The following is a 23658-nucleotide window of genomic DNA, read 5'->3' as shown; positions in this document are numbered from 1 at the left end:
CGGGTCAGAATGACCCCCATAATTCATAAAGTAACAGTGTGTGCCCTTATTCACGTTACATCACACAGAAGTATCCCTTATTCATGTTACACCACACAGTAGTCCCGCTTATACACAATGCCCACTGTAGTGCCCCTTATACATAATGCCCACAGTAGTGCCCCTTATACATGTTAAGTCACACAGTAGTGTCCCTTTTACATGTTACACTACGCATTAGTACCCCTTATAAATGTTATGCCACATAGTAATACCCCATATTCAGGCTACGCTACACAGTAATGCCCCTTATACACATAATGCCCACAGTAGTACCCCTTACATACATACTTCCCACAGTTGTAGTGCCCCTTAATGTCAACTTTGTCTCCGCGGCCCTCACTCTTGTTGTGATGTCACTTGTTTGGGGGGTGGGGTTGACAAAGCCCTTGCCTAACCTATTTGGACTGATCCCTGTGTCCCACCAGCACCTCTCTGCTCATGTCCCTGCAGCAAATCCCTGTCCTTATATCCCACCAGCAGCTACCTCCCTGTCCCTGTGTTCCCCCTGCAGCTCCCTGCCTCTGCAGCAGCTCCTTGTGCCTGTGTTCCTCATGTAGCTCCTTACCCCTGTATCCCACCAGCAGCTGCCTTCCTGCCCCTGGGTCCCTTCTGCAGCTGCTCCCTGCCCCTGTGTCCCTGCAGCTGCTCCCTGACCTTGTGTCCCTGCCCCAGCTCCCTGTCCTGTGTCCATACACCAACTCCCTGCCCCTGTGTCCCTACATCTGCTGCAGCACCCTGACCATGTGTCCCTGCACCAGCTCCCTGACCATGTGTCCCTGCACCAGCTCCCTGACCATGTGTCCCTGCACCAGCTCCCTGACCCTGTGCCCCTGCACCAGCTCCCTGACCCTGTGCCCCTGTTTTCCTGCACCATCTCCCTGACCATGTGTCCCTGCACCAGCTCCCTGACCATGTGTCCCTGCACCAACTCCCTGACCATGTATCCCTGCACCAGCTCCCTGACCCTGTGCCCCTGCACCAGCTCCCTGACCCTGTGCCCCTGTGTCCCTGCACCATCTCCCTGACCCTGTGTCCCTGCACCATCTCCCTGACCATGTGTCCCTGCACCATCTCCCTGACCATGTGTCCCTGCACCATCTCCCTGACCATGTGTCCCTGCACCATCTCCCTGACCATGTGTCCCTGCACCATCTCCCTGACCATGTGTCCCTGCACCATCTCCCTGACCATGTGTCCCTGCACCAACTCCCTGACCGTGTGTCCCTGCACCAACTCCCTGACCCTGTGTCCCTGCACCTGCTCCCTGACCCTGTGTCCCTGCACCTGCTCCCTGCTGCGGCACCCTGACCCTGTGTCCCTGCATCAGCTCTCTGCCCGTGTCCCTCCTGCAGCAGCTCCCTGCCCCCGCGTTCCTGCACCAGCTCCATGCTCATGTGCCTCTCCCACAGCAGGTCATCCCCCTGAGTTCCCTTGCCCCAGCCCCCTCTAACCTTCTTCTTGTGTGAGTCACAGGAGAGGAAGGGCGGGTTGAGCGGAGAAGGACCGTCACCATGGAGCCACCAGGAAAGTGGAGGCAGCTACAGCCGAGTCCCGACAGTGATAATAGCGTTGCTGATGCCGTTAATGGGCTGTCGGTGGGGCTTAATGTGCAGTTCCATCTACCATTACAGGTGACAGAACGCAGTTCCAGGTGCAGTGGCTGCAAAATGCACAGTGCATGTTTTCCAGGTCTCATCACAGAATCACAGGGGAATAATTAGCTCCACCTGCGGATCTTTTAAAACGTGTCTGTGAGTAATGAATGCACCCGTACACCTGCTAGGTAACTTGTAAAACGGAACCTATTTGAGGTCCTGAGGACCGAGTTTGAGAACCACTGCATTAACCCTTGAAGCCTGTCACATCAAATAACATTTATAACAAATATGGTACAGTTGGTGTTATAGCCTTACAACCTGGAGTGTTAAAGGGTGTGAGGATAGAGGGCCTAATTCAGACTGGATCACTGCAGCGGCAGCGATTGCAGTCGGAAACCCTTTGGGGAGTGCGCCCGTGCAGCGTGAGCGCACCCCGGGAGGCCCGGTGAGGGCGTGGTCCGGACATTGCAAGCGTGTCCGGACCATTGCAGGCACGGCCTGCGGCGGCTGCGTGATGTAACACTCAGCCGCTGCGACCCGGGAGCGCCCGCTCACCGAGGGAGCTACTCGGCGGGTGCAAAAACATCGCCGCCGAGCGATGCTTTCACACCGGTGGGGGGAAGGGGGGATAGTGCCTGACATGCGGGGCGGACTAGTCCTGTGCTGGGCTTCCCCCCGCATGTCTGAATAACTGAACGTAGATGTGTTAAATTTAGCACATCTACGATCAGATCTGAATTACCCCCAGAGTTAGGGAAACACTGGTTTACACTTTAGAGCAGGGGTGTAGAGAAATGTGGAAGGCCCAGGTGCTTTTTTGAGGTCATGGCGTAATCGTGGGAGGCATGGCCACGCACCCTTATACAAATTGATGTTGTCTTTTATGTGTTCCGATGATTGTGAAATTGACTGTGAACATACAGCAATCTCTCCCTCTCACCCATATACATACAGGCAATAAAATGCAATGGCCAAAGTACATGCAATCATTTTGATGAATGATATATAAAAATTGCAGTGACAGAAATAGTAAACAATAATGAATATCTTAAACTAAAAAAACTTCCCTGCTACTAGTCTTAGCTGAAGAGATAGAACAGAAAATATAAATTGTTCAAAGAAGTTGAATAAATTGCTGATTTATCATGCAAAGTATAGAAGATGTTTAAAAGCTGCCATAGTGTGTGAGAAAGAGTTTAGCAACTAATGCCTAGGAGCATGGTATGACAATTAGGTCGATAGAGTTCCATATATGGTCAAAGAGCCAGGGATTTTCAAGAAATGCCAAGAGATAGGCACTTTTAGCCTGGGAGAAAGGAAATGCAATTTGAAGTCTTTATGACCACAGTATAACCTTTTAACTGAAGAAATCACTGCATCCAAACGCCACACAGAAAGGTTTCAGTTTTCCAAAACACAGAAACAAGTGAAAATGTTTAGCTGCAAGGTACGGTTATTGGGAATGTTGCAGAGGAATGTCTGATTTGGTAGTGTTCCCACAGGATGTGTTATTTTTATCTGTGGAACACAGAACCGTTTACACAGTGATATAGTGGTATAACTTCAAGGCTCCTTAATATGGTAGCTTACCATGGTCATCCCAAGCTGGCTAATGTCTCAAAGTAATCTTTCGTGCTGGAAAGACTTACCTAAGGGATAAACTGTATCCAGCTTTGATAAATTATTTGCAAAGCTGATATATGTATTCTTACAATTTTACCCCCACTTTCTTTGTCTTTTGATTAGCAGACTAATGAGTATGTGGTTAAATTACTGGCTGTCGGGATCCCGGCGGTCAGTACAGTATATCAACGTCGGAATCCTGACAGCCAGGCAAATGCCGGCAGTTGGAATCCAGACCCAAGCCCTGTATTCCCACTCAAGTGGTGGTCCACGCCAGGGGTTAAAGTGGGCCGGAACGGGGCGGAACTGCGTTCCGTCACTTGTGTATGGAGGCGGAACGCGTTCCGCCTCCGCCAGCCCACCTTGCCCGATCTCCGCAGCTAACTGTACAGGCAGCTATGCGGGTGCCTGGTGTAGTTTGCGATCCCAGTGTGTGCAGCCCGGCCCGCCCATAACAATAGATGTTGCTTGGGTAGGCGGGCGCACTACAGGCACATGGCCCACCTCCCCCTTTCAGTGGCATGATGGGAATAAGACGCGATAACGTCACGGAGCGACATCTCGTCTTATTCCCGTGGCGCGCAGCTGTGCAGAGGAGCGGGGCAGACAGACATGAGGACCGCGCTGTGCTGCATGCAGTTTAAGAGCGGGCATGCAGACAGCAGTGCCTGCCCAGCCTCTACCTCTTCATTCGGTACCTCCTCCGTTACGGGACCCTCTCTCTCTGCTCTGGCTGTGGAGCATACAACAGCAAGCAAGTGAGTGGGCAAGTTTATGGGTTTATGAGTAATATTCTGAGGTTGGGGAGTTGTTAGTGAATGAAGGGTGGGGAATGGGTGTAGCTGGGATCCTATTAGTTAATGTGGGGTGTCTGTGCTACTAGGGGTGTTATTAATAAATAAGGAGTGTGGGTGTTAGTGCTGCTGGGGATGTTATTAGTGAATGAGGGGTGCGGGTGTTAATGCTGCTGGGGTGTTATTAGTGAAAAAAGGGTGTGGGCAGAGGTTAAATTGGGCCAGAGCGAGGTAGAACTGTGTTCCGGCACTTCTAATTGGAGGCAGAACACTATTCACTTAAACTAGTCACACAGGCAGCACGGAGAGGACTATAGGAAAATAGAAGGCTCAGGCTGAGGCGGCTTCAAGTCCCGGGTTAGGGACAGCCGGAAAGAATCAATAGGAAGCTGAGGCTGGCTTCAAGTACTGGGCCTCCCCATGCGCTGCCCAGCATCACCGTGGCCACCGATATCAATGATGTGGTGGTGGGTGGCGCTAAAGAAGGAATGATTGATTTAGCGTGACCTGCCTCCTCCAGACCCTCTGCCGGCGGCGGAAATGATGACATTGCACGTCTGCAGCTAAAGGGAGCAGAGGAGCTGCCCTGACTCTAAGTACCCAGCCACGCTGACATTAAGGGGATGGGACAGTCGGAGACGGATTCAATCACACTGCTGCTGCACATCACATGTAATAAAAAAAAACAACCCAAGCAATTGCATATTATATATTTATTTGTAAGTTTATAACTCATCTCAACTGCCTATGTTAATATATATTTCATATATTTGGACACAATACGACTGAGAAAAACTCTGTTGGTGATTCTGCTACATTGCTCTCTTCCACCCATTATTTTTCTCTTTAGCCAGCCCAGCAGACACATTTAATGGCAGATGCTCACAGTGTAAGATTATATAAATACACACACATATATACGAAGGATTAAACCTTCGAAACGTTGAAGCTTACACCTGTACATGAATGTCCTTATTTCCTGAGCGCCGCCGACACAGTGTTATATATAAAGTCATATATAGCTGGCACTCAATGTACATATGAACATCCACTGGGGTGCCATCCAGGATGTATAATAGAGAAAGATGGGTTCCCTGGGTCAGGTCTGCTTACCCCCTTATATATGTGACACATGCACACACAGGAACGAGGCGGCACTCTCCGGATTTCAAATAGAAAGTAGTGTATTCAAAATGTAATCTCAAAGTGCAAAGTGCATAACAGGTACAGACGTTTCAACACCGCACAGGGAGTTTTTTTCAAGGTGCAAATGCTGCAAATAACAAAATTTGCAGCATTTGTATCTTGAAAAAAACTCCCTGTGTGGTGTTGAAACGTCGGTACCTGTTATTCACTTTGCACTTTGAGATACAATTTTGAATACACTACTTTCTATTTGAAATCCGGAGAGTGCCGCCTCGTTCCTGTGTGTGCATGTGTCACATATATAGGGGGGTAAGCAGACCTGACCCCTTTTTTCTTTCTCTTTTTCTTACTCTTTTTCTATCTCTTTCTTTCTCTCTCTTTCTCTCTGTCTCTCTCTCTGTCTCTGTCTGTGTCTGTCTCTTTCCAATATTAAACATACAGGTATGTGATTATACAGGTTAAAGCAGTGTACAGTCCTCTGTTTTTTTTAACCCATATCACCACATACCTGTATGTTTCATATTGTATGCACTATGGCTCTCATTCTGAGTTGTTCGCTCGCAAGCTGCTTTTAGCAGCTTTGCACACGCTAAGCCGCCGTCTACTGGGAGTGAATCTTAGCTTATCAAAATTGTGAACGAAAGATTAGCAAAATTGCGAATAGACACTTCTTAGCAGTTTCTGAGTAGCTCGAGACTTACTCGGCATCTGCGATCAGTTCAGTGCTTGTCGTTCCAGGTTTGACGTCACAAACACACCCAGCGTTCGCCCAGACACTCCTCCGTTTCTTCAGCCACTCCTGCGTTTTTCCCAGAAACGGTAGCGTTTTTTCACACACTCCCATAAAACGTCAAGTTTCCGCCCAGAAACACCCACTTCCTGTCAATCACATTACAATCACAGGAACGAAGAAAAAACCTCGTAATGCCGTGAGTAAAATACCTAACTGCATAGCAAATTTACTTGGCGCAGTCGCACTGCGGACATTGCGCATGCGCATTAGCGACATGCGCTCCGTTGCGAGAAAAAAATAACGAGCGAACAACTCGGAATGACCCCCTATATGTAATTTTACCTTCACATGACATATAATAAATAAATTTACACTGTGAGCATCTGCCATTAAATGTGTCTGCTGGCCTTGCTAAAGAGAACAATATTGGGCGGAAGAGAGCGATGTAGCAGCATCACTCACTCTGCAATTATATCATAAACTGTGATTATTATAAAATGGCACGGTGAGTGATGCTGTTACATTGCTCTCTTGAGGGGAGGGGCTAGGGGGTGTGACAACAGGTGGGAGGGGCATCTTCAAGGTGGGAGGGGCTAGGGTGTGGCCCTGGCACCTACGGGGGGGGGGGGAGTTCCCCCACCTCTCTCGGACCACTTTAAGCACTGGTCCACGCCTCCACCCGAGGGGGAATATAATTCTGCGCTCGCTGCTGGGATTCTGGCTGTCAGGGTTTCCAGCGTCGGTCTCCTGACCTCCGGGATCCCGACCAGCATGATCCCATACCAAGCCCTTTCAAAGAACCAGTTTTGTGTGGTTAAGTGAAAGTGAATAGATAGAAGCATGAAATCAGTTTGTCCTAACTCCCTGGTTAATCCTTGATATTCCATATAATCCAAAATAGAGAAAATTTGGTATGGTTACTCACTAATATACATCCTGGGTAAATATTATGTGGTATACATTCTATTTACCCTTCTCTGGTGTAATAATTAGCGGGTTCAGTCCATCAGCCGTACTTGGTATATGGTGTGGAAGGAGTTTTGACGGCAAGTCAGAGGGTCATGTTCCCAGATGTATAGACTGGATGTGAGCCCATGTAGCTGCTTCTACCAACGTGTTTTGACACTCAAGCTTCATCAGGATTGTCAGGATAATTTATCCCCTCCTCCATCTCACCTTAAAGACAGAAGAAACCGGGCGCAGAGAAGGCGTTCAGCGGCTGCTGCTGTACCAGACATTTTGGTGGGGGAGCTATACATCTGATAATAGGACCCACTGTTTTGCCAATATTTACACAGGATGTATTTTAGGAAACACCCGTACCGAACTTTGGAGCACCTGGAGGATTCCTCACATACCATAAGGATATTTGTATGACAGGATGGGACTATGATTATGATTTTTATATCAAGGAATTACCCACTGTGAAGATCATCTCCCCTTCTTACCTCAATAAGAAATATATAAGGAACAATATTTCTTGGATTTTTTTTCCAAGTAGAACCTTTTTATCTTTTTCATTTTACTTTTTACTGGCTAAGGTACAGGTCACCATTTGAGAATCCCTGTGAGAATGTCACAGGGATTTTTCTCATGTGGTCTTTTGGAACTAGACTATGCCCCAGAGATGACATAATTGCAGATTGTGAATTACCAGACAGTAATAGTCACTCTTTCCCAAAATCAATAACAGATATTGACTGATACAAAATCCTTCATCAATACATGAAAATTAACTCACTGAATTTTTTTTTAAATCATAATTTTGTGATATTTTACTTCTTGCTCATGAGCTTCTATATGAGATTATAAATATATACCAAATATTTTCTAAAACATTTCTTTAAAGATTATAGTATGGGGAAACTCAATATACTACTGTAGTGCAGTGGCTCCCTGGGGTGCTGCAGGGCACTTGCAGGAGTGCCACGGGTTGGTGATCCAGGACCAAATCAAATGATTTATGGGCAATGTTATGCAGCATGCAAAACCAGTGCTGGCAGCTGCCAATCGTAAAATTTGTGGTGATATAGAAGCACGCCCCTGTCCACCACCACATAACTGCACAGTTTACTTCATTTAATATTTTTTTCTGACTTAATCAGTAGCAACCATTTGGCCTAGGGGTGCCATGGAAAAAAATGCTGATACTCTAGAGCGCCATCATTCAATAAAGTTTGAGAACCACTGCTGTAGAGGGGTCCAGTTTATGACCATTGTTCAATAGATTGAGAGGTGAATACCCAACCATTATAATAATTATAAATCCATATTGTCTTATCCCCATAATCAGTGGTACCCAAACGCAGTCCTCTAGGCACAGTCCAGATTTAAGGATATCCATGGAGGGGAGTAAGTTTATATCACCAGCCCAGAGTCAAAATAGTTGTCGCCCAGTCCTCTCCCTGCTCGTACTCATTACCAACACTCAAATCTCAGCAGCACTGAGACACATGCACTCCAGCCTGTGTCCTGACCCTTTTATGTACATTGGTGCAGTTTTCTTGCTGGAGATCTGTCCCTAGGCTGGGGCCTGACTCCAGGGTGGGGGTCCTGGTAGAGGGAGGCACATGCTTATGCCTGGTCTGAGGAGCATCAATCAGAACCTAGAGCTATGGTGGAAGTCAGGGTGCCCACTTCAGGGCTGGTACCGGAGGTGACCGCCTTCCGTTGTCTCCGGTACTTTCGCCCCTGTATCCATGGCTGAACACAGATGGTTAAATCAAATTGACTGAGGAACTAATTACTGTAAGTCACCTGTGCCCAAGCATGGATATCCTTAAAGTCTGACCTGTTAGTGTGCCTTGAGGACCGAGTTTGGGAACCTCTGCCCTAAACATTGAGGCTTGTAGAAAAGCGATTAGTAGGTAGATTTTTCTGAATACTATACAGATGTATTAATTTTAACCCTAGTACTATTTTATGATCATCTAAGATGTAACCTGAGTCATGGACTTTAGAGGAATTGTAAGTTCAGACAAAACAGCGCACATTGAAGTGATGGTGTTTCCTGACCTCATTGTTTCTGACCGGGTAGACTGTAACAAGATGAAAGCCTGTGGCACACCATTCATTTGCTTCCTCAGAAATAAAGATCTAAGAGAGAGGGGCCACATCCTTATAGCCAAAGCCAAGGGGATGAAGCTGCAACTAAATAAATTAAGAAGGCGTATAATGTAACTCCTATCCAGCAGCTTCACGCATGTATACAGCTTGTAGATTTAATGTATATAATGTGTATATATTAAATCACTGCTGAAGGCAATTTAAACAAACCACAGCTCTGCTGAACTCCACATAAACATAACAAAAAGACATTGGAGGTTGTGTACAATAATATAACATAGTAGCGGAGATAGGGACTGCAGAGAGGACTACAGGTCTGTTTGTCAGATGTATCTTGCGTGTTTTTGCACTGCGCATGCTATGGGTTCGGTATGATTTACCTGTGGCCGGGATGCCGGACATCAGTATACCGACAACAGCATCCCGGCCGCCAGTATGCCGGCAGCGAAGTGAGCATAATGAGTCCCCTTGCGGGCTTGGCGGCTTGCTGCGCTCAACACAGGTTTTGTTCCTGCGCTATGGGTGTCGTGGATGCACACAAGTAGGAATAGTTGGAATTCCGGCTGTCGGGATTCCGGCGTCAGTATCCTGAATGCCAGGACCCCGACAGCTGGCAACTTAAACGTACGCACATGCTACAGAGCTGAGTGTACACAATATGGAGCAGTAGAGGGGTGTTTGCACATAGGCAGTGTTCAGGTTGAGCGTTGTGGCAGAATTATGGGCTATGCAGAGTTCTGCATCCATGTAACCCCTGTTTTCTCACAGATATTTTGCCTCAGGTATAGAGGTGGTGGAAGTGTGAGCTGCTAATGATGACTGCTATGAAACCAAGCTTATGGATAGGGGCGACATGGCCACAGAGGTGCACATTTACCCTTCTGCTCCACGGGAGGTTTCTGTCCTCCCTGAGCTCACCTCAGTGTATGCAATACAGGAGCAATTAGGGCCAATGCATTCATCTCCAAATCAACCACATAATGCTTAGTCGTGTCAGTGCCCCTTTATAGTCAGAGCTTTCTATGGGTTCTAGAGCCGGGATGCAGTCAGTTTACCTCCAATCAAAATCCCGACGTTCAAAATCCCGACACCAATTGACCGATGGTCAAAATCCCGACAAGGTCAAAATCCCGACATGGACAAAATACCGACATTTAAAATACCGACAAGGTCAAAATACCGACATGTAAAATGCCGACAGGTCAAAATACCGACATGAGTTTTTCATGATTTTTTTCATTGAAACTGACTTGTTCATACTTTACCATCCCAGTGGACCTGGAGGGGGAATATAATAGTGTGCCAAGCGCAGCGAGGCACCGTGCCTGAAGCATGGCGAGCGCAGCGGTACACTTTATATGGTGTCCATGTTGACTTATGTCGACATACACACCAAAAAAACAACAAAAAACGCATGTCGGTATTTTGACCTGTCGACATTTTACATGTTGGTATTTTGACCTTGTTGGTATTTTAAATGTCGGTATTTTGTCCATGTCGGGATTTTGACCTTGTCATGATTTTGACCATCGGTCAATTGGTGTCGGGATTTTGAACGTCGGCATTTTGATTGGAGGTATTTCATACCGATCCCCTAGAGCCATCATAGCTATTTCACATATGTATAGGGTCACAGAGCTTACATGATTCAGTAGCTACAGTAGTTGTTATATTTTATTATAGATCATCCAGTAAGAACAGTCAGTCTGTGAGTCTGTGTGTATATGAATAGTGTTATTCTAGTTCATGTAGTCTTTATATAGTTACTTATTAATATTCCTAACTGCATACTTGGAAGCAGTCTGTAGTCTATTGTTTTATCTCAGGCTGGTACATGATCAGTCTCATGTAGCATCTTCCTCCAAGGCTTGATACATCTCCCACAGAGTCACAGATGTGCTATTGGAGAACAGGCTAATTGCATAAACAGTACTATGTTTGCTTAGGCTGGTTCCTGAAAAGCCTCATGTAGGGCCAGATGTACTAAGCCTGAAAAGTGATAAATATCACTGTGATAAAGCACCAGCCAATCGGCTCCTAACTGTCATTTTTCAAACACAGCCTGTGACATGGCAGTTAGGAGCCGATTGGCTGGTGCTTTATCACAGTAATATTTATCACTTTTCAGGCTTAGTACATCTCCCCCGTAGTGTCTTGTTGTTTTGTAGATTATATGTAGTTAGTGTCCATTATTCTGAATTCCCTCTCCTAGCTCCATGTCACATGGGCATGTACAAAGCACACTGCTGTCCACCAGTGCAACCAAATCCTGGCATTGGGGGTCATTCCCAGTTCGCTTGTTGCCATTTTTCGCTATGCTGCGATTTGTTGCTAAATGCGCATGGTACGCAGCGCGCATGCGCTAAGTTATTTAACACAAAACAGTAGATTTGCTAGTGTTCGTACGACGCTTTTCAGTCGCACTGCTGATCGGTAAATGATTGACAGGAAAGGGGCGTTTCTGGGTGGTAACTGAGCGTTTTCCGGGAGTGTGCTAAAAAACGCAGGCGTGTCAGGGAAAAACACGGGAGTGGCTGGAGAAACGGGGGAGTGGCTGTCCGAACGCAGGGCGTGTTTGTGACGTCAAACCAGGAACTAAACTGACTGAGCTGATCGCAATCTGTGAGTAGGTCTGGAGCTACTCAGAAACTGCAAGGAATTATTTAGTACCAGTTTTGCTAATCTTTCGTTCGCAATTCTGCTAAGCTAAGATACACTCCCAGAGGGCGGCGGCCTAGCGTGTACAATGCTGCTAAAAGCAGCTAGCGAGCGAACAACTCGGAATGAGGGCCATTGTATGTACTATCAAGATGGGAATTTCAGACACCTGTAATCTCCCTATGCACTTGTCTTTAATTCTAGCATTATTTCTTGTGTACATTAGACAAGTGATAATGTACAGTGTGTCCCCACAGCTGTTCAACATCATAAGTAAAACTGTTACTATAGGGATAAAATGTATTTCTTACAGGAAAATAATGTATGCAGTGGTACATATTTAAGATTTAAAATGCATAATTCGCTGAATATCCTTAATGGATGTAAAAAAGCTACGATTATAGAAAATATGCAATGTAATGCCTGTCTGAGAATAGGCTTCCCTTTGTTAAAAGAACCATCTATAGCCCTTTGGTTGCTCTCAAAGTCAGCATCTGATAAGCATGGTTATTATACTGCTGGTTTTGCAATTATTGGGTTAGTAACTTAACAATATTACATTATTCTACTCTAGTTTTTAAACTTGTTCTTACTGCACCATTACCACTTAATCTTAGAGAATTATCTGCGGCATCAAACAGCAATATACTTGTCTATGAGTTGACTATAAATTCTACACCATACTGTTGATGCCATTGTTCTCTGTATTACAGTGATGTAGATGTATGGTATCTAGCTTTCATTAAGCATTTACAGCCAATGTTAAATCGAGTTTACAAGATGTTCAGGATGCATTATTGGCCAAAGAGTGCATATAATGGGCAAACTCCATAGTAAGACCACTGACTGGGAAACATTGACACCCCCAGAGAGAGCATAGCAGTCCAGTGAAGTTTCTGTGGTGGGGGCAGCACAGACCAAATTTGAAATGGGGAAGCAACAACTGCTGCTCCCCCAATCGCTATCGGACTGGGGCCTGAATGGTGCATCGGAGGAATGATGTGTTAGGGGCCCACACTTAAGGGTGTGGCCAGCTTCCAGAGCAGGTGTGGCCAGCACCACAGACGCTTGGTTAACCATTAGAGTGTGCATGGTCTGGGCCCGTTTATAAATATATAGTACAGTAAATACTGCTAGTGAATACATGAAAATGTACCAAATTAAAACAGCAATGTACTGTAGAAAATGTAACAAAATCCTGTGCAGTATAATGCAACATATGTATAATATATAATTCAAGTGCACAGTCTGGATCTCGATCCCTAGAGGAGGGGATGGGCCCTCAGGCAGTAGGGCCCACCAGTGGTTTCCCCTGCGTCTCTGTGAGCCAGTCTGACGCTGCCCAACATCACCGTCTGGGCTGTCAGTGTGAAGCCATCAGGAACCATCTGGGAGCTGCAGCAGGGCAGACCCCCAGCCTCTGCTACCAACAGACTTCTATTGGATAACCTTCTGCCGTCCCCCAGACTGTGTCATAAATAGGGCTGGAAGAAGGTTAGTTACCCAATAGAAGTCTGTTGGCAGCAGAGGCTGGAGGCGGGCTAATCATGATCCGATGCTGGTCAGTCAGTGTCCTGTCTGCTCAGATATAACTACTGTGTAAACCCCCCTCCTGATAGGATCTATCAGTTTATCAGCAAGACTTATGGGCCCTACACATTAGGCGACCCACAGCCGAGCTGCCGACGGCCGATATAGCCGGCGGGCGACCCGACGGCGAGGGTGGAGGTGACTGAAGTTTCTTCACTCCCCCCATCACCTGGCTCCATAGCAGCGTATGCTAATATGGATGAGATTGTCCATATTGGCTTGCATGCATAAGCGACCCGGCACCAACGATGAACAAGCGCGGGGCCGCGCATCGTTCATCGTTGGTGCCTACACACTGAACAATATGAACGAGTTCTCGTTAATTAATGAACAAGGACATTTATATCTTCACTGAAATCTTTAGGTGTGTAGGGCCCATTAAGGAAATAGAAGCAAGTATGCTGTAAAAATGAGCATTAGTGGACTGAGACATTTAGTACCTGTACACTGTGCCATCAGAGATACAGCTCCAGTACTGCTCAGTACTTAAAAAATCTCTGAATAATATGATTTAATCATCACAGCTTTTATAATATTACAAGGGCAGCAGAATGCAAAGAGCAGAACATATTCAGCTGCCAAAAAAGATTTGATCAAATAACATGCAATTACATTAGGATTAGGTTTTACTCGGTTTTACTCGGTTCTCAAAACCGAATCTTATTGGCTATCCAAAACACGTGACATCAGTGAGCCAATAAGATTCGGTTTTGAGAACCGAGTAAAACCGAGTAAAACCGAATCCGCTCATCACTAATTAGGTATACTTGTAGCCTCCGTTCTCTTCCATCCCAGCGGCATTTCATGATTGCAGATGATAATTTAAATGAAAACGTTAGCTATGCAGTAAATAGTAAACATTATTAGAAGCTGATTTACAACTACACAAAGGCAAAACCTGCTGCGGAAGAGGAGTGACTGCTGCCCGTCATACCTAATGCTGAAGAAAGTGGGTGCCATCACCGAGTCCTTTAACTTCTCATGATGATTTCAGCCTAATGAAACCATGCCACGGGTGTCAAAGAAATAAGCAATACTGCCATAGACACTAGGGAAGTGTGTACAATTCTGACTCATAGGCTCATGCAGAGCGAGTACTACATTCGTTGGCGGAGTGCAAATTGCATGAAATTGCTCTGCACATGCTCGGAATGGGTCTACTACGTTAGGCAGTCAGAAACCCGGCGCCCAGCATACTGGTGCTGGGATCCCGACCGCTGGAATGCCAGAAGCAGGGAGAGCGCAAAAGAGACCCTTACGGGCTCGCTGTGCTCGCCACACTATTTATTTTCCCTCGTTGTGGACTCCCCAACAGGGAAAATAGTTGTCGGTATCCCGGCGGTCGGTATCCCGGCGCCGGTATGCTGAGCGCCGGGATCCCCACAGCCAGGATTTCGAGTGCCACCCGCTGGGAACAGTATATAAACACTCTTGCGCCCATGCAGATGATCTACCTTATCTATTTCCGCCTGACTCCTGCAGCTTGTGCCTGGATTGGCTGATCTAGTCACGGTGACTGTATTTTGAAGAAGACTAAGGGGTAAATTTACTAAGATGGGAGTTCTATTTAAGATGGGATGTTGCCAATAGCAACCAATCAGATTCTTCTTCTCATTTATCTAGCACCTTCTAGACGATGATAGCTGGAATCTGATTGGTTGCTATGGGCAACATCCCATCTTAAATAGAACTCCCATCTTAGTAAATTTACCCCTAAGTATAGTAAGGGCATGTTCACTCAATTGTTATCACATGCAGAGTTGGAACGAGATTAATCAAAGCTTGGAGAGAGATAAAGTGGAGTGAGAGAGATAAAGCACTATCCAATCAGCTTCTGTCATTTTACAGTCTGTGTTTGAAACAATTACAAGAGCTAGTTGGTTGGTACGTTCTCTCTCTCCACAGTTTGATAAATCTCCCCTGTAGAAATAGATGGAGATACGCTTAGATTTTGTTGCAGGACATAGCAAGCTGCTTGTGATTTGCTGTTTGCAAGGGATACGGTCATTAGGTCAACAACACTTAGGTCGACAGTCACTAGGTTGACATGTACTATGTCGACTTGGAAAAAGGTCGACATGAGTTTATCACAATTTTTTTCTTTTTTTAAACTTTTTCATACTTTACGATCCACGTGGACTACGAATGGGAATAGTAACCTGTGCCGAGCGCAGCTGTAGTGGAGTGAGGCACCTTGCCCGACGCTCGTCATGCGAGGGGACACGATGCACTACTTGGGGTTCCCCGTCACTTTACGAAGAAAACGACACCAAAAAAAGTAAAAAAACTCATGTCGACCTAATGAACATGTCCACCTAGTGACCATGTCGACCTATTGCATGTTGACCAATAGTGGTCGACCTAATTACTGTCAACCTAAGTGTGGTGTACCTAATGACCAATACCCGTTTGCAATTACCCCAATGACACTAATTGGTGTTTCCGTCATCACAGAATACGCTTTTGTGTGTCTAAGCAATTCATTGTTTGGGGTATTTTTTGCATATGCAAAACCATGTATGATACCGATTGGCAAATGCATTTTTTTCACCTGTGGGAAGTGGTTTAAAACATGGAAGCAACTCAGACTTAAGAGTCAGTGACATGTTTCTGCTGTACAGTAAAGCAGGCATACTGTATGTGCCTCAGTTGCAGACTGGAACCCATCTGAAACTCTGCATACAGTATGGAGGAAAATACACTATTTACAGATACAACGTCTATTTGTAATTATACTCCACATGTATGACTGCCTGCGTTTGCACTTTGTTTTGGGGCTCCTGTTCCACCCACTATCCATGGATATATACAGTATCTATGGACTAAGCCAGTGGTTCCCAAACTTATTTGAATCACTGCGCACTAGGGTATCATAAGTGTTTTTCACGACACCCTTAGGACAAAAGTTTCTTATTGAGAAATTTAGAAAGAAATATTACATTAAGTAAACTGTGTTTATATGTCATCCTTAGGGGCAGTTGTGTGGTGAGGGACAAGCTTTGCTTCTGTTTGCCCACATATTTTATGACTGGCAGCCACCAGCATTGGCTTTACCTATTACATTGACCATAAATAATTTGAATTGGTCTGGACCACCAATAAATCCAAAGACTCCCCTGCAAGTGTCCCGTGGCACCCCAGGATGCCTAGGTACACAGTTTGAGAACCACTTGGCTAAGCTAAGTGATGCTGGTTTGTGTACTTTTGACAGCACTACAGTATTTGTTGATGCTATACAGATAAAAGCATAATATTAATGCTCTAATAACAATAACCATTACTATAACAACCTTCATGCTGTATGTCCTTTCTGACGAGCCAGTCTGTAAGGCATCTAGTATGGTGAAAAGTAAATTGAATTATGATTACAGTTACTAAGTAGGACTTATAGGGTGATTGGACATAAAAATATATGATTTCACTTTTTCAGGGGTGAATCTGGTGCTGGCAAAACAGAGAACACCAAGAAAGTCATTTCGTACCTGGCTGTGGTGGCTTCTTCTCTCAAGGGAAAGAAAGATACCACCATCACTGTAAGTACAGTCTGTCAACAATTCATTACTTTGACATCAATGCAGCTGATCTATGATCCACTTAACAAACACTCTGCAAGGGAGGAGCCTGTGGATGAAACATTGCAGCACTAGTTATTTGTTCTCCTGCCAAGTAGCTGACAAGTTAAGGATACACAGCTACATTTCAATCTTCATGTTTATGGAAAGCTAAGACTTTGTTTAACATACTTCTAAGTATTGTATAGCAACCAGGGAGAATCTAGTGTGTGTCCTTTTGACATCACGGTCACTCGAGTCTTCTACCAATATATTTGTCTCAACAAGATGAACGATAGTTTTCTAAATTGTTTGAGGCTATCTTTTCATTGTTCTAGTATAAAACTGCTTTTCAATATTCCCAAATTTAGAGTTAAATGATTTAAGTTTATAAAAAAAATTGTTGAAAGTATGTGCTCTCTAGTTTATTAGCTAATTACATAGAATTTACCTTTGTGAATATACCTTTATCCACTCTAAGGGTCGGATGTAATGCTGCCCCAGTTCGGCAGCTGTTCCGGTCGAACTCAGACTTTTTTTTTAAAGGGGCAATCACTTACAGACAAAACCATGCCGTTATAAGTGTTTGCACCTTAAAAAAAAATGTCTGAGTTTGGCCGACATTTTACAGCAATAACAGATAGTGGATAGAAATACTGTTCCCAAATAATTATAAATATATTTACTTCAGGTATGAAATGGTAATTTTTTGGGTGACTGCTTCAAAATAAATTATTTGCATAGATCTACAGATATTTACCTTTTTTTTCATTTTAATGAATGAAATGATAGATTAATGCTAACATGTGACTAAAATGTCTTGTGCTCGTTTCAGTTCTGTTATGCAATATTAATAAGAAACATGGGAAGTCAACATTTAATTGACTATATGGTGTTATCTATTGATCGTAATAATCCTGCAGTCAAGCTACAGCCATCGATTTTGGGCTTCTGCAGAAACTACCTGCGGCTCAATTGTTGCTGTAGAACTACAATTCACACCATTCAAAGGTTGATAGGGTATGCTGAAATTTATAGTACCAAAACAGCTGGTGAGCCACAGATCGACTAAGTCTGAGGTAGTCTTAATTTGAATAATAATAAATATAATTAAAGCTTAATACGAGCAATTAACTGCCAACCAAGTTATCTTATCATGAGTATGTCAAAGCATGATTGCTCTTTAATTGATGTACTGTACAGTGTATTACTGCCTAGTTGATGAATAAATATCCTCATGACACTCTCTCAGTTGCCCACTCGTCTGACCAGAAGAGTACGATTGGAATTGTAGTATTATAATACCCGATTGTAAGTCATTGATTCATGGAGCTTTTCTGTTAAAATGTCTATTAAAATAGGGACAGAATGTATTTTGTATTATTCTGACATTTGTTTTACTACATTATTCAACTACAGCAAGGCCCATCTTTTGCTTACGTGAGTAATTAGATTGTGCAGTGTGTGTGTTTTAGCACTGAGTGGAAATTTGCATGCTATTGTTGCACATTCAGTACCAGTGGTGGTAGTAGACTTTGTGGTGGTGGTGATATAATAATACAATACAATGCAACAATAGCACTTGTGTTTGACACATACTGGTGTGAAATTAATGAGATATGACAAAAGTAGAACTTTGGTTGTCAACCAGATGACTGGAGCTTTCTAACAATAGGAAGTAAAAAAAAGTGTACATATTATTTAAAAAAATAAATAAAGAACAAATGTAAATACCAATAACAGTCATTAAAATTGTGCAATCCTAATAATACACTATTTTTTGGTGTATGTGCATATTCTGTACTCCAGGCTAGAATTGGTTGAGAATCATTGGTCTACAGTCAGACTCATACTATTCTTTATGTATAACTGATACTATTGGTAGACATTTTCCGACATTCCTGAAAGAGTCAACAGCCTGAATTTGGAAACCTGAAAAACTTGTTCATAATGAGGACATATGAGGTTGAACTTTTAAGGACCTGCTGTGAAATCGTAGTGGGATTGCAATCCAGTATGCATGTTCTGTACTGATGCTCTGATGTGCCCTGCATGATCGCATGTTTTCCGGCTTGCTACTGATTAATATTGTGTGCTTTTAAATATTAACATGTACAACATGCTGATAAGTAAATGTCAGCCATTTTTTAGAAGCATACAAATAGTTAAGTCTTACTTAGCAGAACAGACTACAGTGAAAAGAAATTTGCATAATTGTAAATAAGTAGCAGCTTACAATTCTCCATAATGCTTACACGTTTTGGGAATGGTTAAAAACCTAATTTTAGGTTGTATGTTTTCACATATAATGTGAATATTGCTCACAGGTTGCCGATTCTGCTCAACTTCTTGTAGAATGGAAATCACTTGCAATTCTCGCATTCTTGGCATGGGCAAGAAGATGGGTTACATTATTCTAAAACATGGCACATCACATGCCTTCAGGTCAAAGTAGCCTCTGTGGGTTACTGCTTACTACTTCATTACTGAGTTTACAGTAATGGTGTCTAAGAAAGATTTTAAAAAAAAAGTGTTTTGATTCAGGAGACCAGAACATGCTGAATGCCAAGGATGTAATATGCACCAGTCACAGGCAGCGGAGGGAGGCATTTTGTGAGTTGAACAAATATTAACGTCAGTGAAGCTCAGAAATTCAGTAGGAAGCAATTACATCACTGTGGCAAATTCTGAGTAACATTATGAGTCATGAGGCACCGTTCCTAGAGAACTGGTTGTATATTCATAAATGGTGATTCAGTCCACAAAATGGCTGCCTCAAATGTCCTTAGGCAACATGTACACTTTAAATTTACAAGTGGTGGCACACGTTATATGCAGACTGACTAGCTATTTACCTCTGTTACACGCCAGACACGTACATCTGCCTGGAGTTCTCACTGTCTGATAGCTACATGAATGTGGAAACATACTGTCTGACAGATACATACATGTGGAAGCAGACTGTCTGATAGCTACATACATGTGGGAGCACACTGGGCCTGACTCAGAAGTGCACGCAGTCTCAATGTTGGGCGCAGTTTTTGCCACTGCACTTTTGCCATAGCTGCCCTGCACACACATAGCGATTGATTAGCAGCAGCTCACTTTATGATTATTTATAAAGTGAGTGACAGGTAGTCAGAATTTGGGGGGAGGTAATGGGGGTTGGCTACATAAACTCAGGCATGTAGGTATCATTTTATAGGCATTCCCTAAGCAGCCATATTCATTTGCAGCTGGAGAGGCCACAGCATCTTAGGACAGCCGTTCAGTCTGGGATGGCATAGGGTAAGGGTTGCTTACAGGCCCGATGGGTTGACAGATATGCGTCCGATGCTTATGTACGTGAGCGGTGGATGTGAGACGCTGGCAGTGGGTGTCTCTCTGCACAAGATGGCGGCTGTGCCATTAGCATATTTTTGCTAGTCACTGTGAGTGGAACCGCAGTTGCGCATACAACTTCACATACCTCTGAATGAGGCCCACTGTCTGATAGCTATGTACATCTGGAGGCATACTGCCTGATAGCTACAAAGATGAGGAAACATACCGGATTCAGAGCGGCACACAGTGCACGATGCCAATGTTCACATAGTTGAGTGATTTTGGCAACTGCGCACGTGCAAAAAAAACCAACACCACACCCTCCACCTACAGCATATATGTAACTCAGAGCATATGCTGTTGTACAATCAGAAGGTGCCAGAAATATTGTTGAAACGTGATTGGCATCCCTTGGTGATGACTGGGAGGTGGCTAGAAATGTACATACAAATTGTCCATTCAGTGGGCATTAGGGGAATGTCTCAGGCACGTTAATGTAAGTGCAAGGCGCACATGCATAGGAATCCATGGTCAGATGGAGGAGCTGCACCTGCCATAGGGCTGGGTGCAAGTGTCCATGATGTGACCGATGGCGGTCTATAAGGAAGCACCAATCAGTATTGCAGTACGCTAAAAGTGGGCGTTTTAGACATTGCACATTCAGCTTCGTAGCGGCATTTGCATATAGCTGCAGATGGAGGGTCCGCCAATAGACACTGCTGCGTGGACTCTGCATGCGACTCAGAAGCAGACCCACTGTCTGATAGCTACATACAGTAGGGGAAATACCATCCAGCACCAGAAAATGTAAAATACTTTGCTTTATATTACAGTTACTATGACACACTACTTGCATGGCATGCTATACATTATATATATATATAAAATAACCATCCTGAGTGTTTCTTTGCATGAAAAATCCAAGATAACAGTAAACAACAATGCCTTCTTTCATTTGCAGGATAAATGTTATTGTTTGTCTGTAATGTGGAATGCAGTAGATGCATTCAGGCAATAACAGGGCTGAGCTGGGAATATGGCTGCTATTAAACTTTGTGCTGTGCATTACTGTATAACTTGACCCAATGCTATGCAGAGGTCAGAAGGTTAGTAAGTAAGTAGTCAGCAGGATCTTTGGAGCTTCACGTCTAATATTAGGTTTTGCCAAGAATACCAATCATTCACCTTTGGTTTTATGCCAAGACCAATCAGGGGTATCTCAGTAATGATACTTAGCAGGTGCTGTGCTGGGCCTTTGATCTGTGAACATTACAGTGCTGCATAATAGCTGCTGCTTCTAACTTCATGCTACAGGAGAGAACTATATGTAATTGCACCAGCACATTGAGCTGCCCATTCAAAGGAGTAACTGACCTTTGAACATCGAGTAACATACATATCTTATAGGTAAATCATGCTATGGCCTTAGTCTATGTTACAGTATGGTATAAATCATAATCATTTGTTTATTTCTCGTCATAATATTGGTTGATATGAATTCCAGGGAGAGCTGGAAAAACAGCTTCTTCAGGCCAATCCAATCCTTGAAGCTTTTGGTAACGCCAAAACCGTGAAAAATGACAACTCCTCAAGATTTGTAAGTATCAAACATGTGTCCTGACTATGTTATCTGAAATACAGCACGAACTGGAAGCAGAAAAGCTATCCAGAAATGTTCCCCATAACTATGTGATGCCATTTTTTTTTATATGAAGGTAGATGACTTATTTGGGCACAGATTATTTGCCATACTGTCATCTCTGCACAAGTGGTTACGTCACACACACATATACCCTGATACACTGACACCCAAAAAGTTCATAGCTGCACTGAAATCTCATTTGCAGTTAGTCTTCAGTCAAGTATTAATAATTAAAAATCCACTGTGTAATACAGTAGATATAGTATTCCTTTCCAAGTATGAATTAAAGTAGCATAAAAAAAATGATTTTCAATATATGCCCAAAAAATCATATAAGTGTGAACAATTAAGAAACCACCTAACTAAGCTTCAGAGGCTTCAGTTGGCCAATGAGAAGCAGCTAGCTAGTGCTGCAGGAGGGAGCATAGTGACTGACCAGATCCATTTCTTTCTACGATCCTTAAACCTCTCACGTCATCAGTTACCACACTACTTCAGCAGTGGCGGGATGGTGACCAGCGTATGAGGGAGAAGGGGTAGCAAAGTCCCCAGAGGAAAGTGGGGTGAAGGCAAGGTGAGGACATAATCTCTACAGCCCTTATGATGGTGCAGTCTGAGACATGGTTCTCATTTAAGGGTATAGGTATCAAACCTTTGAGATATTAAAAGTGGAGAACAAATCAGCTACTAGCTATCATTGATCTAGCAAAGGCTGTAAAATAACAGTTAGAAGCTGACTGGTTTCTATAGGAACTTTTCCACTCTCAAAGGTTTGCTGTTATCTAGTATCTCATGAGGGAATGACCCTCAGGCTGCTTTCAGTGCTGAAAGGGTCCTGGATCCTCCAGTTTTATCTCTATCACTGATATATACCTTATTGAGACTGTGCCACTGTGACACCCACTGAAGTTGGCATCATCATATTGTCTTGGGGTGTGACCTGTGTCTCCTTGGCAGCACAGACCACTGGACAAGCTCAGAACAGGGAACTTTGTACCCACTTCCTCCCTTCTTTGCTCCATTGTCTTCAGCCAAAACCAATATTCAGAAGTGCAACACACTAATTATACATTTTCATGAGATTAGCAAAATTTGAAAACTGATCCTTAGAATAAACACCTAATTCCTCATTTGGGCACAGAGAGTTACCTGTTTCTTGAAGATAGTATTTCCAGAAGAATATTCCACACTCAACATTCGAAAAATTCCATTGCAATGTTGCTTATCTGTAATCTTTACCAATGTGACACAGGAGCCAGCATTGTGTATACATCCATTCAGGGGCAATTTAACAGAGGAGGGGGCCATATGCAGACTCCCCTTCTCTCTACAGTGCAGTAGACTCTAGCATTGTGCCAAAGTCTACTGCTCATGCGCAGGTCTGCAGGAACATGCCCCTTCCCCCCCCCCCCCCCCGCCCCATGTTCTAGAGACTAGTCACTACTGGGCATGCACAGCAGCCATTTTGCTGGCAAGTTTTGCTGCAGCTGAAGCGCCAATGTGGGACTCCGGAAAGGTTAGTAATTAGACATGGGTGCAGTGAGTGTAGTGTGGGCCTTCTGTGTGTATCCACTATAGTTACACCAGTGCATCTATTGTATCCTCACTGATGGGAGATGTATAAAGTAGAGATGAGCGGGTTCGGTTTTACTCGTATTTACCCGAATCTCCTTATTGGCTCATGGACATCACATGTTTTGGTTAGCCAAAAAGAAAAATCCAGAAAAAAAGAACTTGCGATAATTCTGGCGTTAAGAACAGAGTAAATCCGAACCCGCTCATCTCTAGTATAAAGCCTTGTGTGCATGCCGTGGTGGAAGTGGTGATGGTGGTGATGGGGATTTATCAAGCCTCTTAAAGAGTGGAGAAATGGTCAAGTGGAGATGCTGTC

The 23658-nt window shown here is 44.1% G+C and overlaps 1 protein-coding gene across 7 annotated transcripts in view; it reads left to right on the top strand.

The window, feature by feature from the left end:
* MYH11 (myosin heavy chain 11) overlaps positions 1 to 23658 on the top strand; it is a 281015-nt gene that overhangs the window by 203253 nt on the left and 54104 nt on the right. For 6 of the 7 annotated variants that reach the window (XM_063934369.1, XM_063934371.1, XM_063934372.1 and 3 more), the window contains 3 exons: positions 16681 to 16783; positions 18221 to 18241; positions 21630 to 21722. In XM_063934369.1, the coding sequence (XP_063790439.1) occupies positions 16681 to 16783; positions 18221 to 18241; positions 21630 to 21722 (217 nt within the window). The remainder of the gene's footprint in view (positions 1 to 16680; positions 16784 to 18220; positions 18242 to 21629; positions 21723 to 23658) is intronic. The other variant, XM_063934374.1, reaches the window with a different exon arrangement.

Source organism: Pseudophryne corroboree, chromosome 7 (genome assembly GCF_028390025.1).
Source record: "Pseudophryne corroboree isolate aPseCor3 chromosome 7, aPseCor3.hap2, whole genome shotgun sequence".
NCBI classification, from domain to species: domain Eukaryota; kingdom Metazoa; phylum Chordata; class Amphibia; order Anura; family Myobatrachidae; genus Pseudophryne; species Pseudophryne corroboree.
This window is presented reverse-complemented; position numbering and strand designations above follow the sequence as displayed.